At 44.9% G+C, this 18,097-nt stretch overlaps 1 protein-coding gene across 1 annotated transcript in view; it reads right to left on the bottom strand.

Moving 5' to 3' along the window:
- Positions 1-18,068, bottom strand: part of Ubr2 (ubiquitin protein ligase E3 component n-recognin 2) — a 73,023-nt gene extending 54,955 nt beyond the window's left edge. The window contains exon 1 of the mRNA XM_036168073.1: positions 17,810-18,068. Within this exon, the coding sequence (XP_036023966.1) occupies positions 17,810-18,068 (259 nt within the window). The remainder of the gene's footprint in view (positions 1-17,809) is intronic.
- Between the last annotated feature and the right edge of the window lie 29 nt (positions 18,069-18,097).

Below are 18,097 nucleotides of genomic sequence, written 5' to 3'. Positions count from 1 at the left end.
GATAAGGGAAAAGTATCAACTAAAAGGGCTGTCAACGCTTCCTCGCTTCCTCGAAGGCAAGCCTGTAGGCTTCTGCCTGCTTTCTAGAGACCACGGGTGACTTTGTTCTGGTGGGAGAGTTCAGGTATTTCAGAGGGCGGGGCCTGCCTACACTGCTTTCTTAATCAGGGAACAGGACTGCCCAGGGTCCCTGGGGTTGTCTGGAGTGCTGCTGTCTCTTCTAACGATGTTGTAACACAGTAGGTTCAAGGAAACAGTTTCCTTCTTTAACAACTCCTAAAATCCTGCTCTTCTAAAGGGGTGGGAAAAAGTGCTCATTGCAACTTTGTAAACTTTGTTATCACCTGGAGGCCTAAGAATTAGTCACACTTCCTTAAGCTACAGCAACTAGTTACTAAGTCTGGCAAGACAGAATTTACAGGCTAATACTTGGTACACCAGAAATTCTGCTTTTAAAAAAAGTACCACACAAAAAAAAATATAACTATATATAAAATAAAAAGTGCCACAAAGAAGGGTTAGCAATTGGCTAATTCAAATGTACCAAATTCTAGACTAACTCTGCCTCTACTCTGGCCAAAGCCAGCATTTGTATGCTCCATATCACAGCATAATTAATGTCACCCTGCACCTTCTACTTATTCCCAGGAGATGCAGATGTGGGCCAAGAAACATAGGTAGGCTGCCACTTGGGGACAGCCTGGTGTACACATGTGCTCTTGTTACCAAACACCAGAGAGAGCAGCTGAAGGGTACCTGGGAGCCTCTTGCTGGTTTATAAAGACGCTGATATTCCATATACCCTTTCTGTTCATTATTATCAAGACCTGGGCAGAGGGAATAAAAACAAACCGTGGGAAGGCCCTGACCCAGCTGTGCTCCAGAATTAAGAACAGGACTGAAGCCCCTCCTACAGTCTACTCCTTTTAACAACTGTCCCTTCACCTCTGAATCTTGATACTCCACTGCCCACTTCCAGCAGAGGAACAAGGGCAGGTGTAGGGACAGCCCCAAATAAAACTATCAAGAATCTCAAGGGCTGGAGGTGGGCCCTGAATGACCCAGTAGTATAGGCCTCTTTAATAACCATTTAAAATACCAGATCAACTAGTTGACAGCTGACACAGAAGACCTGATTTCTGTCTTATCTTTTCTAGGAGTTCCAAGACATGTAGGCTTGAAACCCCTTTCTATACTGAACACCTCTCTTTCCCCCCTTGGGAACAGAACCCAGGGCTTTGCCCATGTTTGAAAGTACTATACTAACAAGCTACATTCCCTAAAAACAAAACAAAATCTCCCAATTTGAAAACCATTCTCTCCCCTTTACTGTTAAATCTTTAGGTTTTAAAATGAGAACTGGTCTGGAGGATCTAGCCAGGGGCTCTGCTACCCCTCCGCCCTCACTGAAGACCTCCCCCTCACTGAAGACTGGCTCTGCATTTGGAGGTCTTTCTCCTCAACTGAGCACGCGGCTTTGGGAGAGAGTCCAAGTGGAGCAGTAATGGGAAAAGAAATGCCCACTTAGCCAGCCAGCTCAGTCAAATCAACCACGGTGATCGTGGGGTGGCAGACACCACAGCCCACCTGCCCTCACACCCATTCGATTTTTAAAATGAGACAAAAGGCACCTAGTATAAAATTCAACACTGTGTGCGGCTGTCATTTGGACATTACTGACCCTGTATCGGTGGTCTCTGTGGATACTTCCCAAAAAGCATTCCATGCATAAAACACAGGTAGGGTCAACTGCACAGTCCCTGTCAAGATAAAGAAAAAGAAGAGATTTGAGTGTCAAAAATTAATACTGTCCCACAACATCAGAACCCTTCTAGAAGTGCCAAAATAGTAGGTGCCAGGCCCCAACTCTGTAGATCTTTGCTCAATGAAGTCAGCATAAAGGTTTTGTTTTCATCCTGGAGTGTACGAGGGAGCCTCTCAGCATACACTTGGCCCCAGTGGTCCAGTTCTGTACAGGCTTGGGAAGACTCGACCTAGTGAGCTAACCCCCCCTTCAGTCATAGCTCACAACCTTCGGGTGAAGTGGCATCTAAAATGAAGGAAGGTCGGGCTTGAGTGCTGAGCTCTTCTTAAGATGATAGTACTTTTTTGTTTACTTTGAGACAGGGTCTTACTACATAGCTCAAGCTGTCCTGGAACTCACTATGTAGGCTGGCCTCTAGTGGGTAAAGGCCATCAGACTTAGTGTACATGATCAATCCAAGACAGTTCTGAGGGTTTGCTGATTTGGTTGTACACAGTAAAAGTAAAAGAAATTCCCAAAGAATGGAGTGGCAAATGTTCCTAAGAGACAGAGACACCTTGTTTATTTGACCTTGCTTTTTTATCATTGTTTTTTCAAGACAGGGTTTCTCTGTGTAGCCCTGACTGCCCTTGAATTCACAGAGATCTGTCTGCCTCTGCCTCCTGAGTGCTGGGATTAACTGCATGCACTACCATGCCAGGGCAGATGTCTTGTAGATTAAGGCAACAACTGCCCTATGACCAACTGGGTTCAAGAGTGAATGTCTGAGGCTGCAAAACCCAGAATAGGAGAATTTTTCTATCCTTAATTTAAAGAACATTCTCAAAAGGCTGACAAATACCACTGAACAAGAATTGGAAATAGACAACTAATAGCAATATTAAAGGGACTTCAAGTAAGAGCAGTACATATCACTTCCAACTGTCCCCGTGTTTGAGCAGCAGCACAGGTTTCTGAGTGACAATATTTGTCGTTACCTTTGAGGCACTACATAAATATTTCACATCTGCAACTGGGAAACAGCAGTTCATAGACCAGTCTGACTTGGGATGACAGAGGCGTGGATTCAGGCCAAGTCCATGGATCTGCGTTACCAACAGCTCTTTCTACAGCCCAAGCATGCTGTCTGTGTACTAAACTTGTATGTACTGTGTGGTAACAGAGAGCAGTACCACAACACAACTTGATTTTCTCCTAACAGTGAAACTGCATGGAGGCTAGCTGCTGATGCAACTTCAGAGCTGTGTTGCAGCAGGCCATGCTGGGCTGCTGCAACACTAAACCACAGCACCACCCCAGAGGCTGGACGAACATGGCCAGCTGAGATGACCGCTGTCCTTGCTTCATTAGAATGACATTTCTGTATCTTCAGTTTTGCAAACTGGCTGTTCCCATCATGTACCTGACAGGCCTGAAAACCACATGTAAGGACAGAAAGAGTGAACCCTACGGGGGAAATCCTGACCCATCCCTAGAGTTCACCTAACATAGGAGAATCCTCTCCTCCATTTAGTCTGCCCAGTAGACAAGCTGTCTGAAATGCCAGCAACACAATTCTCTCCAGAAGCCTGCACCCCTGCTTGTGCTCTGTAATGAAATTCATCAGAATTCCTTGGCCTCAGAATTCTTTCTCTAGGGGGGACAGAGAACCTAGGAAGCTGGATAGTCTCATTTTCTCTCTCTACCAGAAACTCCCCAGCCTTTACTAGGGACAACAGTTCCCAGCAGCAGCAGTTACCACTTCTGAGATTCAGAGCCTACAAGGAACAAAAACAAAACAAGAACACTCAAAAACAAAACTTTTATTATCACCAACTCATGTAATATTATTTATTTACTCATTTGTGTGTGTGCATGTGTGTGTGTGTGTGTGTGTGTGTGTGTGTGTGTGCGCGCGCGTGTGTCCGTGTGTGCGCACCTGTGTACCACGGTGCACATGTGAAGGTCAGAGAGCAGCTTCCGGTTGTCAGCTCTGTCTCCTCCCACCCTGTGGGTCTTAGATTTAACTCAGGTTATGAGGCTTGGTGACAAACACCCTAACTACTGAGCCACCTTGCCAGCACATCATGTTTTCAAATACGTATTTTCAGCATTTTAAACTGTATGTATTTCTGTGTATCTGCATGTGAGTATGTGCACTGAGTACAGGGGCCTGCACAGGACAGAGATGAGTCAGACCTGCTAGAACTAGAGTTATCAGTAGCTTCCAGCTGACCAACATGGATGCTGGCAACAGAACTCAGGTCCTGTGCAAGAGCAGCATGTGCTCTTAACTGCTGAGCCATCTCCAGCCACCACCATGTATTTTTAACAACAAAGTACATGTCTAAGCATTTAAATTTAGCTGCATGAAAAACAAAAACAAAAACCACAACCAGCCCATTTTCCCTCATTTCATTGCAGATGAGTGAAAACCTCCTAACACACTGGTATGAGAGCAGAAAAGAAGGGCTTTCTAGTCAGAGGCCTTGTCTACGTTCTGGCTCATGCTTCCTAGTGACTGGAATCCCCTGAGGGCTGCAGGCCTCCGAACGCAAAGTCCTTCTGACCTTCTCCTGCCTTCCTCTCACCTTCTCTAAGCCAGGTCATCAGAACTGAAAATACACTCCACTCACTCAGCCTTTCCGTCTTAAGGAAACTCTCCGAGTAGCTCCTAAGTGGAGACTCTAGAAGCAGTCCTGCCCTATACCCCTAAAGGAATGCTCAAGGCCAACAAGAATCCACCCAGACAGGCTCTGAGGATTCTCCACTTAGTCTTTCATTCAATCACATTCCACATGACTGAGCTTCTTCACCCATGCTCCATAAAAACCAGAAAGGACATAGCATGGAGAGCTTCCAGAATGCTTACCACCTGGGGGAAGGCATGCCCAGAGAGCACAGAAGGTTCTCCCAGATCTTGCCCTGTACATCCCTTCATCTGTATCCTTTGCAATATGCTTTATAATAGTCCGAGGAATACAATCCCCTGTGGCAAATTAACTAAACCCAAGCAGACAGCCATAGGAATCCCAATTTGCAAATCAATCCATCCTGGATAGAGGGGTTCAGAATTGAGTGTCAGAGATGGGTGGGAGGGGGCAGTCCTGTAGGACTGAGACCTCAACCTGTGAGACCTGACACTGCTCCTAACTGGCTGCCGGCCAGCCAGGGTGGAGGCAACTCTCCTCACATTCTGGCAGCTGTATTGTAGGCATACAGAAGGGGAACCAGAAACAGTCTGAGTCTTCCTCTGTATCAGATGTGCTTTAGGGAAGAAACGTACTCACTGACCCTCAGTTCCTGAAGGATATTCTCAAAGGCTAAGGAAGGATTAAACATGATTCCAACTGACTGGATTCTGTCTGCTCAGAAGATAATGCTTAGCAAACGCAGCGGCCTGTCAGAGCTCAGACACAGACTCAACGATCCCACGCGGACACCGAGAACAAGCAAGATGAGATGAAATACAAGGGGCTGAACAACAAGAGAGCAGTAACCAAGGAGAGCCCCAGGACATGTGTGTGCTCCAGACAACGTCTGAGCAGGGCTGGGGTCAAGGCAGCCGAGGGCAGCATGAGTGTGGGGTGGAAATACGCTGGTCACCTTCACTGTCAACTTGACCGGACTCAGAGTCACAGTAGAAACAGATCTTTGGGTATGTCTATAAGGATGTTTCCAGCGAGGTTTAATTGTGGGAAGACCCACCCTGAATGCGGGCACACAATCTTCACGATGGGGTCCTGAGATGAATAAGAGAGAAGGCAAGCTGAGTACCCGCATTTGTCTCTCTGCTCCCCAACTGTGGGTGAGACGTGACCCAGTGCCCCATGTCTCTGGACGGAGTGCAGCTACCCCTGCTGCAGCACCACCCTCCACTCATCGGGACTCCAGCTTCTTGGGCCTTGGATGTGGGCAGAAGATCAGTGGATTCCCGGGAGCTACCCAGGTCCTCAGCACCAGACTGGTAGTACTGAGGTGTGAAGATTCATGGACTGGGCAGCTACTGGGTCCAGCAGGGAGCCAGCCACATTTGGACTCCCTGGACACCATCATGTAAGCCATTCAAGCAAACGCTCTTCTGTAATACATCCGCATTCTACTGGCTCTGTTCCTTTGAGGCCCCTGCCTAAGGACAGAAGATGATGTGGAGTCAACCACAAATCAGGTCAGGCTAGGCTCAGCAAGCTTCCGAGAGTGGTGTGGAGTAGAGCGTCACAGGGGCATTCAGTCTACCAGGCAGAGAGCTGAGGCTTTGGCGTCCTGCTCAAGGCAGATGTCCAGTATACACACAAGGAAGGCTAGGTTGTGGAGTAAGCTCTACAAACACCAATGTAAGAATTACTTTGCACATGCCCCAAGAACTGGTAAGAAGAAAGTCCCTGCACAGGGTAAGAAGGGCGATCACACACAGCTGGGTGGCAAAAGCCACAAAAAAGCCAAGGAATGTCTGGTTGCACACAGAGGACTGATGGGGCTCAAGTTCCTCCTGCCAGAGCACACAAACCCAGAAAGAACCCTGAGGGGTTGGGCTAGAACTGGAGACATTACCGCAGCCCCAGATATCTACTTCAGTGCTTGGACAGGGATAGGATACAGAGCAGGAGAGGGTCTAGAAGTACTGACACCCCAAAGCAATGAGCACACGTGTTACCTAGCCACTATCTTCTTGCTAAATACCATTCTCTACTAAGAAAACCAGTTTCGGGGTTGGGGATTTAGCTCAGTGGTAGAGCACTTGCCTAGCAAGCGTAAGGCCCTGGGTTCGGTCCTCAGCTCTGAAAAAAAAGAAAACCAGTTTCTTGGGAAAATGGTTGATTTCAAGGCAGACAAGGAGAAATCTAAGATGTCACTGTGGCTTGTGTGTGTGTGTGTGTGTGTGTCCCTGAGACAGGGTTTCTCTGTGTAGCTTTGGAGCCTGTCTTGAAAACTCTCTTTGTAGACCAGGCTGGCTTCAAACTCGCAGAGATCCACCTGCCTCTGCCTCCTGAGTGCTGGGATTAAAGGTGTGTGCCACCAATGGCCAGCAATCTTGTGCCAGAAACTAAGTAAGTATTTTGAGAACACTAGCAGCATCAAAAAGAGCCAACAGCGCTAAAGGCTCCTATTGTGTGAGGCCAGGACACAGTGCGCAAGTTAAAAACAACAACAAAAAAGTCGGTACTACATCAGTGGACATGGATCAACACATCTGAAGTTCAAGTCCTAGCCTTGCAAACATTAAAAAAAAAAACAACGAAACTCAAAGCTCGATAGAGAAAGGGAGAGCTAACAGTGGCAGATGGAGAAAGGGGAGGTAAGTGCTTTCCCACCCCACTGACTACGTGGGGGAGTGACTTCAGAGTAGAAACAGCCTGTAGACAGTACTGCAACCAAGTGATCAGTGGAACCGCAGCCCACACAACAGGGCTGGATTCCTCATCTCTGTGGCAATCTGGCCAAAGGTGCAAGGTCCACTTACCAGACAAAATTGAAGGACTTTTTAAAAAATAATTAGTTAATTTTCAAAAGTATCAAGATCATGAGAGAAAAAAAGAGTAAAGACTGGGGGTAATAGCCAGACTTTAGATTTAAAGACATACAAATGTGTAATTGGACTGTATCTTTTGGGTACGAAGGGCACTGCGGGAGCCATTGGAATGCAGCTTCCTTATTTGTCAGTCACAAGGCTGAAGAGGACCTATTCTCCCAGCATGAGCAGCACACTCCAAGAGATCGTTCTACTACCAAGAACCTGCTCTGACAGTGCCTCACTGTATAGTACAGTCAGAATTGATAGTCTGACCATGCTAATGGGAAAAAACTAACATGGAACCCAGACACCTTAATTAGCTTCCTTTAAATTTTACACCAAAATGTTTTTTAGAAGTTGAACAACGTCTCTATCAGCAGTATGTTCACACAATGGAATACTATTTATCTGTGTAAACTGAATGGAAAGACACTAAGCGCTAGTCAAACAGGAAATTGAGTTTTGTGTACATATTTCTTTCCTTTCTTTTGAGACAGGGTCTCTCTGTGTAGCCCTGGCTGTCCTGGAACTTGCTCTGTAGACCAGGCTGGCGTCAAATTTACAGAGATGCGCCTGCCTCTGCCTCCCCAGTGCTGGGATTAGAGCTGTGTGCCACCACACCTGACTTACATATTTCTTTTCATTACATTAATTTATTTGGTGTACATGGGCACATGTGTATGGGCCTATGAGTACCATGGAGTGTGTGTGGAGGTCTCCCCTTCCACCACTGGTCTCTGGGATCAAACACTGGTCATGAGGCTTGGCAGCAGATACCATTACCCACTGAGCCACCTTGCCAGCCCATATGTGTACATACTTATGGTTAAGATAGTCTATACACATATGTATACACATGCATGTATGATGCCTACTATGCACAGAGAATTTCTGGAAGGACCGAGTGTTAAGCAGTGATAATAAGCATGGGAATCAGAAGGGGTCAGGGCATGTTCTTCCTTCTTTTCTCCCAGACTTATTTCACCAATCTTTTAAGGTCATTTTTGTATTACTAAGCCCACATAGCAAACATATCCTACTTTCTACCATTCCCAATTAAAAAGAAACTCCTTGGAGAAATGACTGATTCTCCATATAGGTCACAGCAAATACAGAAAGCTGTGGGTATCTCATCATGCCAGAAAGGGAAACAGCACCCCAAAGCTAATGAAGGCAGAGGAGAGGACCAAAGGAGCCAGTGTGATGGGTTTCCACAGCCAACTGCAGAACAATGTGAGCACCAGAAAGAATCACTGTAAGCAAGATGCATCAGAAGGGTAAGGGAGAAACTATGGCCAGGATAGAGATGGAAGCCACCTAGGGCTTCTCTGTGCTGGTGACAGGTTGGTTCCTGATAGCAAAATCATTTCATGAATATCTGTCCCCAAATCAGTTTATTCAACTGTATGTATTGGTGGTGTGGACTTTTAAATGTATAGATTTCATAATTTGGAAATAAAAATCTGAAGGCTTCAGAGAATTGTCGTACTTTACCTGCAGGAATATGTGGGCTCCCCTACTTTAAACACTCGGCCACAGAGATGAGCAGGCTTGTTTGCCTGCTCAAGCTTCGGGAATCCCAGGGCAGGGTCTTCACCACAGATGTACCACTCCATTGGTCCCAACAAGACATGCTGGGCAAGTGTGTCCTCCTTCTGTGGGGAAGGGTTGGGACCCCGGCAGTAGATTTTGGGCACACAGTGGGCTAAATGCTGGTATACTTCTCTGGTGAGGTCAGTTGCTTGCAGCCATTTCTTTGGAAAAAGAAAACAACAAAGTTTTAAATAAGGTCAACTGACTGCTAATTTGAGCAATTATACCCAACTTCCTTTTTGGTAAAAAGATAATAATCATATTTTGTTTATACTATTGTAGATTAAAATTTTAATCTGGGCCAGCCAGTTGGGTAAAAGTGCTTGCCTGATGACTTGATTTCAATCTCCAAAACCCTGGGTGGACAGACAGACAGTGTGTGTGTGTGTGTGTGTGTGTGTGTGTTCTTTCACAGATGTTATCCCACAAGAGCCTGACCTATTGACTATGGCTTCTTTCTCTGATGAACTTCTCTCTACAAAACCTTTCCCCTTTGTTCTCCCCTGAAATCCAGATAGAAAACCAAAAACCAAAACAGCTCCCTTTTCTGGGCTTCAACTTTTGCTTCCAACTATCTAGATACCTGGATATCCCACAAATACCAACTCAAAATGCCCACCACCACCAAAATCTGTTCCTCTACCTCTTTACTTTAGCGTTTACCTAAGCACTTAAACTTGAGAATCTTCCTCCTGCTCCACTCAACACCATCACTGTTTTACCATCACAGCCATCCATCCATCCGTCTCTACAGAACCCCGCACCCCACCCCAGGAACAGCGGAGCCATGTCCTTCTGCAGACCCCACCCGCCTTGTCCCTGTGAACTTCTTTGCTTTTTTCTTTTTTCTGTTTTGGTTTTTTGAGGGTTTCTCTGTGTAGCTTTGCACCTTTCCTGGATCTCACTCTGTAGCCCAGGCTGTCCTTGAACTCACAGAGATCCGCCTGGCTCTGCCTCCCGAGTGCTGGGATTACAGGCGTGCCCCACCACTGCCCGGCTCCTGTGAACTTTTCTAACCTCACTGCTGGGGTAACTTTTGACAAATACCAACTTGAACATGTCATACAGCTTCACATTACGTTTAAGGCCCAGCCCCTGAAATGTCCAGGAAGTCCTCCTGGCTTATTTCCCCTGCCTTCCGGCTGTTTCTGGTCACTCAGTGTGCGTGCTTTGCCTTCGAGGAGGTGTCTTCTAGTCCAGTTTCCGCCTCCCTCCCCTTCTGTCAGGGGTGAACCAGTGAGCACTGGGTTAGACCCTGTGGAGGACTGCAAGTCTGCTTTCACTCACTGTACTCACATGCCAGAGACAGAGATGCCCCACAGGGAATGAAAGCCACTCCCTTGCCTTTCCTCTTTCCTTCTGCCCTTCCCTGGCCTTTGCCACACAGCCTGTATCCACTGACTGCTCTCTTAAACTTCTTTGTGCCATATTGGCCCTAAGGCAAGAAAAAGACTATAAACCTCAAAACATGAAATAAAATGACCCACTTCTACTACAACAGTTTACTGAGCTGCTAGCATGACTCACAGACCCAGTGTTTACTTAGGTTGCAATCACAGACTTGTTAAAAAAGACTTCTATTTTCTGGATGTTATGCTACACGCCTTTAATCCCAACACTCGGGAGGCGGAGGCAGGCGGATCTCCGAGTTCCAGGCCAGCCAGGACTACACAGAGAAACCATGACTTGAAAACCAACAGGGGGCGGGGGAAGGAACTCGTAATCAAGCTCAAGCCTGGCACGGTGCCACTGGTGCCATCTGTGTACCTGTAATCCAGAGCTCTTGAGGCAGCAGCAGGAGGGTAAGAATTAAAGGGACTATGAAGAAGCAATGCTTAGCATCTGAAGACGTCAGTGTGAGGAGCTGGAGAGATGACAAGAGGCGAAGAGCACTGGCTGCTCCTGCAGGGGACCCAGGTTCAGTTCCCAGTGCCACAGGGTGGCTCACAGCCACCCATAACTCTAATTCCAAGGTATGTGATGCCCTCTTCTGAATTCCAAGGGCACCAGGCATACACATGATTACACATATATACATCCGTGAAAAAAGCTCAAACACAATAAGTAAGTCAACATACGGACTTCATTCAGCTATTATCTACACAATCCTCAGCCCACAAATTTCTTCTAAAAATAACATTTTAAATATTCGTGAGGTGGCGTATTTAACTTTTTAGTCAATTTCGTGTTCCAGAGAACTTTTGCTATATAAACACTTAGTTCATAAGGCTAGGTACTGAAAGGCCATGACTGCAAACAAAGTTTTTACCACTGGAGTAATCGTGAACTTTTCAAACAATACCTTCCTGTTTGCTTTATGCATGAAGGAAGGGACTAAGTTATTTTTCAAATGACAGTACTTCTTAGGAGAAAAATCCCAACATCCTAAGGATTCTCCCCTTTTAAAGAGTAGCTATAAATCAATATTTTATACATGCAGGAACACAATATGTGAGCATGCACACGTACACACACTCTTTAAGCTGCACAGTTACAAAAAGGGCAAGCAGTGGAATCTTGCTCACTGAGGGTTGGTTGGTTGTTTCTGAGACAGGGTTTCTTTATGTAGCCCTGGATATCCTGGAACTCTCTAAGTAGACCAGGCTGGCCTTGAACTCTCAGAGATCCTCTTGCTTCTGCCTCCTGAGTGCTGGGATTAAAGGCATGCACCACCATACCTGACTTATTGAGTTTTTAAATGACAATTGTACTGGCCACATCCAAGGGTAAATGTGCAATTGCTTACCCATTGTCAGGTGAGCCAAGACAAGAAGAAAAGTTATCAAATTATCCTATATGTTTTTTTTTTAAATGAATGAAAAAGTAAGAAAGCTGAATACAATTTTAACTGACAACACTAAGGTTTTATTTGAAGGCATATTTTCAGTGGGAGATAGGACAAGTAAGAACAAATTATAGCCGGGCAGTGGTGGCACATGCCTTTAATCCCAGCATTCAGGCAGAGGTAGGCGGATCTCTGTGAGTTCAAGGCCAGCCTGGTCTATAAAGTGAGTTCCAGGACTGTTACACAGAGAAACTGTGTCTTGAAAAACCAAAAAGAGGCATACATACATACTCATTTAAAAAATAAATTTAGGGGCTGGAGAGATAGCTCAAAGGTAAAAACATGTACTGCTCTGTTCTTACAGGACCAGAGTTTGGTTCCTAGTACCCACCTACAACTCCAGCTCTAAGGGATCCAACATTCTCTTTTGGATATTGCTAGTACCTGCACTCATGTAAATATACTCTTACAGACACACACACACACACACACACACACACACACACTTTAAAATAGAATACAAATTGGAGAGGGGATAATAGGTTATCACTCTATAGCCCTGGCTAGCCTAGAACTCCCTATGTAGATCAGGAACTCACAGAGATCCACCTGCCTCCACCACGTGCTGTGATTAAAGACATGTGGCAAACGTGGCCAGAAATGTCTTGAATAAATAGATTTTTTCAAGAAAAAGGCCTGGAGATATAGTTTAGGAGAGGAGCACTTGTGTAGCATGAGCAAGACCCTGCACCTAAACTCCACTATGGTAAGAAAGAAAGCATAAGGGAATGAGTGAAAACCCCAGCACTCGGGAGGCAGAGGCAGGCCTCTGTGATCTCTGTGAGTTCAAGGCCAGCCTGGTCTATAAAGCGAGTTCCAAAACAGCCTGGGCTGAAAAACCCTGTCTCAAAAAAACAAAAACAAACAAAAAACTGAGAGGAGGGGGAAAGAGGGGGAGGAATGAAGGAGAACATAAATTTTAAAAAAAAGATTAAGTTTAAATGGTGAAATAGGCGGGGGAATGTAATGCCTGTAATTTCAGCACTTGGGATGTGGAGGCAGGAATATCAAAGTCAAGGTCATATTCAGCTATTTAGGGAATGAAAGCCAGTTTGAGCCACATGGGGTCCTATTTTAAAAGAATGAAGAAAAATTTAGTTTTCCTTATTTTATGTTCCCATCTCTCCTAAAAGCTCACTTTTGCAGAACTGTAATCAAGGTAAGATGGTTCTTAGAAGAATCATGTAGTGTTTATTGTGGCTCCACCCCACATCTGTTCATAAAGTTTCTTTGATAAAGAGGAAGCTTCAGCTGCAGAAGGGACCCGACTTCAGTGCCCAGCACTCACAGGGCAGCTCACAACCACCTGCAGTTCTACATCCAGGGAGCTGATGACCTCTTCTGGCCTCTTGAGGGCATCTGCACACATGTGCACAGACACATGAACACACATACATACACATAATTAAAATTAAAAATCTTAAAGGAAAGAAAAAAGTCAAGGCTATTATGAAGCATGTCATTAGTAGGACAAGTATCTAACTTTAAAAATCATTTTATTATCAAAACCTAACTAAAAAGACTGGCATATGTTCCCCATCGTTTAGAAGTATACCACTGAGCTGGCAGTGTAGTTCAGTAGTACAGAACTCATAAGGCCCAGGTACCCAATATTGCAAAAATAAATAAACAACTACAAAAGTTTATTACTGTTGTGTGAACAATTAAAAGTCACCTTGTATTTGGACTCTATTACAGGCACCTGAGTCTGAGTAAACTTAACATGTATCATTATATAAAGCAAGAAAAACTTAGGATTGTCTCTCACAATGACTGCTTACATATTTCTCAAAATAATAAAATCAACAGCTTTTTCTATCAGTTCTCACCTGCTAAATGCAGCTGAGGTTTCTATGTGAAACATTATTGGGTTTCCAATAAGTGGCTGCACTTTGGTTTGTCCTTATTTCATATACACAGACCAGCATTTACCACCTTACAAGTAAAGAAACTGTCACCTCATCCCACTAAAGCAAACATGCCATGACAACACTGCCAGCTCTCCTTCTGCTGAATGTTAAATTTAAATTTAAGCCTCGGATTGAGAATATACATAAAATAGAAACACAAAGCAAGAGAGTCCCTCGAGGTTAGCTTTCTTTGCTACTGCATCTAAGTATTCTACAGCCGAGTAAAACTGCAATTTTACAATTGTGAGTTAGCTATAAAACAGCAATCTCTATTAGTAAAATGGAGTATGGAACTGGAGGAAAACTACATTAAGATGGTAAGGTACAAAGATACAGAAATGGGCAATAAGCTCATACAAGTGTTTAGAATCATGATCAAGTAAGAAACGGAAGTGCAATCCAAGAGAAAGTCCTTCATACCTAACAGAATGGCAATAATTAAAACACAGACAAGTGCTGGCAAGGATGCAGAAAACTGAGCGCCCTCCCGCACTGCTGACGGAGTATAAAATGCCACAGCCACTTTGGATCCAGGCTGGCAGTTCCTCAAAAGAGTTATTACCATATGACCCAGCTCCACTCCTAGGGACATGGCCAGGAGAAATCAAAGTGCACACACACAAATCTCTACACAAATATTCACAGTAGCTCATTCTGGATATCCAAAAAGCTTCAAAGCCCAAATATCTATCCATTCATGAATGGATAAAACTATATCCATTCATGTGCTATATCCATCTGTACAAGGGGCTATTGTTTGGTAATGAAAAGGAATGAAGTATCAATGCATTCTACAACACTGATGAACATCTGTGAAAAGAAAGAAGAAAAACCATAAGATCTATGGTACGGTCTCATTTATATAAAATGTCCAAAATAAACGAATCTAAGGAAACAGAAAATAGATTAGCAATTGTTTAGTTTGGAGATCTGGGGAAAATGGAGAGGGACATATTCCTTTGGAGGGATGATGAAAACATTGTAAAAGGGAAGTCATGGTCACACAACTCTAGGAATGCACTCCAGCCCTGGGCCATACAGTGTGTGCTGTACCTCCCCCCCTAAGACTATTCACAATGTTAAAGTTAGAAATAATCAACACACCCACAAAACTCCACACACTGTCTATAATGAGTGCTGGCAAGATGGCCCATCGGTTAAAGGAACTTGCCTGGCAAGCCTGGTGACCTGTGTTTAATCCCCAGAGTCCACATAAAGATGGAAGGGAAGAATAGACTCCACGTAATGTCCTATGACCTCCTCAAGAGTGTCTGGCACGAAAGTGGACTCACTCTTCACATACACAAACACACAGACACAGAAATGCAGGTTCATGAAAGAAACTGTTGAAATCTCTCATTTGCTGTGTGTGCACGTGATACCCAAAGAGAGGGGTGAGGAGCATCTGATGTCTTCCTCAATTTCTCACTGCCTTATTTTAAACAAGTCTCTCACAGAATCTGGGATTTACTGATTCAGCCAGACTAGCTTGCTAGCAAGCCCCAGGGATCCATTTATGTCCTGCTCCCCAGTGCTGGTACCACAGCCACACGCTGCTGTGCCTGGCCTTCTATGTGGGTGCTGGGGAGAACGCAAGTCCTCATGCCTGTATGAAGAGGCATTTGACTGAATGAGCCATCTACCCAGCTCCAAATTTCTTTTTGGAGACAGGCTGGATTGGTATTCCCAAGTGACCCTGCTGCCTCAGCCTCCTGAGTACTGGGATTATAGATGTGCACTATCCAACACAGCTTAGATTTATTTCATGTGTGGGGAAAAACAATACATGTCTTCCTAAATGATAACCACCCATTAGAACATACTTGAATCAATTCTACCAAGAAAGAGAAGATTGACTGCAGCTGGCTTCAGTGATCTCTAAAATCCCAAGTGTAGAGTCAGCTTAGTTGAAATGGATGCAATAGCAAAGCTTTTCCTCTGCCTAATGCATTGTGTCAATAAAGTGTTCACGACTTACTCATAGGCCAGGTGTGGTGTCACATGTCTGCAAGTCCAGCACTCAGGAGGCTAAGGCAGGAAGATTCTGAATTCAAGGCTAGCCTGGGACACACAGCAAGCCCATTTCAAAATAATGACACAAAAGGCATCAGTACTTACTAAGTTAAAATGGAATTGGTATTAGAAAATTACCAATTATGGAAGTCTAAATTCTAATAACTACTTTCTCTGTTTAATCTCTAAAACTAAAACAAAATTTTTTTTTGAGATGGGCTCTTATTACATAGCCCTGGCTGGCCTCAAACTGTATCTGCCTGCCTCTGCCTCATAAGTGCTGGAACTAAAGGCATGACTAAAATTTACTTTTATCCTAAGAGAAAATGTCCTGTTAATTTTCAGCTGGAGCCTAAGGCTGAAAGAACAATGTTAAAGTACTTGGCATCCTAATTAAATACACCCAGTAAACCTCTCTAGATGTAATTAATGCTAGGTAAGATTATACAGCTGGGGAGTATGGCATCAATTCTAATGTCCATCTACTCTATTTACAGGACTTCTCTGCCTTCAGACTACATTTCCTAAAGTTTCATTTGCTAAATCTACATAAGAAAGCCACTTAAAAGTCAACTGAGCAAAAAGTAACGTGAGCTCAGAGGGAGATCTTCACAAATTCAAATAGGCACAAGTTAATAAGAGTCTGTTGGGCTGAAGATAGCTTAGCAGTTAAGAGCACATAGTACACTTCAACCAGCACCCACACTGGGGATCTGATGCCTGCAGCCAGGGTGCAGTACACTCATGTACACATACCCGACACAGACATACACAAATACACATAATTAGAAATAAATCTTTTTTTTTTTTTTTTTTTAAGAGGTTTTGCTGCATTTCCCTTATTTTCCCTCACTCCATCTTCTTGCAAATTTCACCACTTGAGAGCTCTGGGAGCAGCAGCCTCCGACACTGGTTTTGTGAATGGCTTCCTCAGGAACCTCAACAAACTGAGAGTACTCTCTCTCATCAATATTAGAATGGGGTAACACAGCTAGCCTCACTAGCCCACAGATGCAAAATATTCACTGGAGAGAAAAAGCACAAACAAACCAAAACCCCACTACTTTGACAGGAACAGATTTGACAACAATTAGAAAAGGATACCAAGTTACTGTTGTTACTTATTTTCCTGTTTTCTTAGGACAGGCTTTCATCTCCTTTTCCAAATCTCTTTGATAAATCAAAGGCAGATGGGGGCTGAAATCCTTGGGTTGTGCAATTTCACACAAAGTACATGAAAACAGGCTCAACACCTTAGTCTCAAAAAAACCAAACAAATAAAAACTTAGACTCGTTAGGCAACAATGTATTTTTTTAACTTATCACCTTTACCCTCTCCCTCACTTACTCCCACCTGAACTTCCTTAGTCGTACCAATTCACCTCAAACACTCACCAGCCTCATACCCAAACTATTGCCGGCAACATGCAGTGTGCTGGTGTGCTGAAGAGTCAGTCATTTTATTTTCTAGGAGCTTTTTCAACTGGCGGCCTTAGAGACTGGGCTCCAATGTTCGAACCATTCACAGCCACTGTGGACAATCTGTTCTGATAGGTGTCCCCTGCCCTCACTGGCAGAAGACGACACTGAGTTTGTTGAAGTTGTTTTTATAATTTTGCTACTTATATCAGCACTGTTCATATTACATTTTTAGTCCTTACTGACTGAATGGCTTAGGTTTAGGGCCTAAGGGCTGTTGATACACTGTGATCAACTCTATCATTAATGAGCTTGCATCTGTTAACCAAAGCTGCTTTCTCAAAGTTATATAACGTTTGTTCTCCGTCCAACTTTTCCCAACTTCTAGAAAAATTATGTGTTTTTAAAATCTCCCAGCCTCCACGCTCAGCAAACGTGTCAAGACACTACCTAGCACCCAGGCACCGAGATTGCCATCTAACTAAATAAACAAGTGCAAGATGGCTTTTTAAAAAGGCACTGAGGGGAATGCGGGGCTGTCCGAGTTGCAGCCTGGGTGCCGCCGGCGGTCCCAGCAACAAAGTTGGTGAGGACAACACTCCTCAGCGCAGACACTGCTCTGCTTATCCCAAGAAAAGGGACCAGAAGACGAAGCAGGGCGACTGTACGACAACGCAGCCGGCATAAAGGGCAAAGGCCCAAGCGTGGCAGACTTCATGGACGAGGAAGGTGAGGACGGGTCATGAAAGCGCAGGGACAGGGGGCCTGGGGACCTCTGAGCACAGAAGGCGCGGAGCAGGCTCGATGGCCTCCGGGGTCCTTTCCGCACTGGACAGGGCCAGCGCGGCTGTTACCGAAGTCAGCGGCGCGCTCCGGGATTTCCAGGACTCTGTTCCTCCCCCGGGGCGCGGCCTGCGAGGGCCGGACACAGCCCTCCCGGGCTCCCGCACTCACCCCTGCGATCTCCTCGGCAGAACATTCCAGCAAACTGCGGTCGATGGCCTGCACCTCGGACTCCAGCTCCGACGCCATCTTCTCTCCTTCTCCCCTCCCCGGGCGCT

The sequence above is a fragment of the Onychomys torridus genome, chromosome 18 (genome assembly GCF_903995425.1).
Source record: "Onychomys torridus chromosome 18, mOncTor1.1, whole genome shotgun sequence".
In the NCBI taxonomy this organism is placed as follows: domain Eukaryota; kingdom Metazoa; phylum Chordata; class Mammalia; order Rodentia; family Cricetidae; genus Onychomys; species Onychomys torridus.
This window is presented reverse-complemented; position numbering and strand designations above follow the sequence as displayed.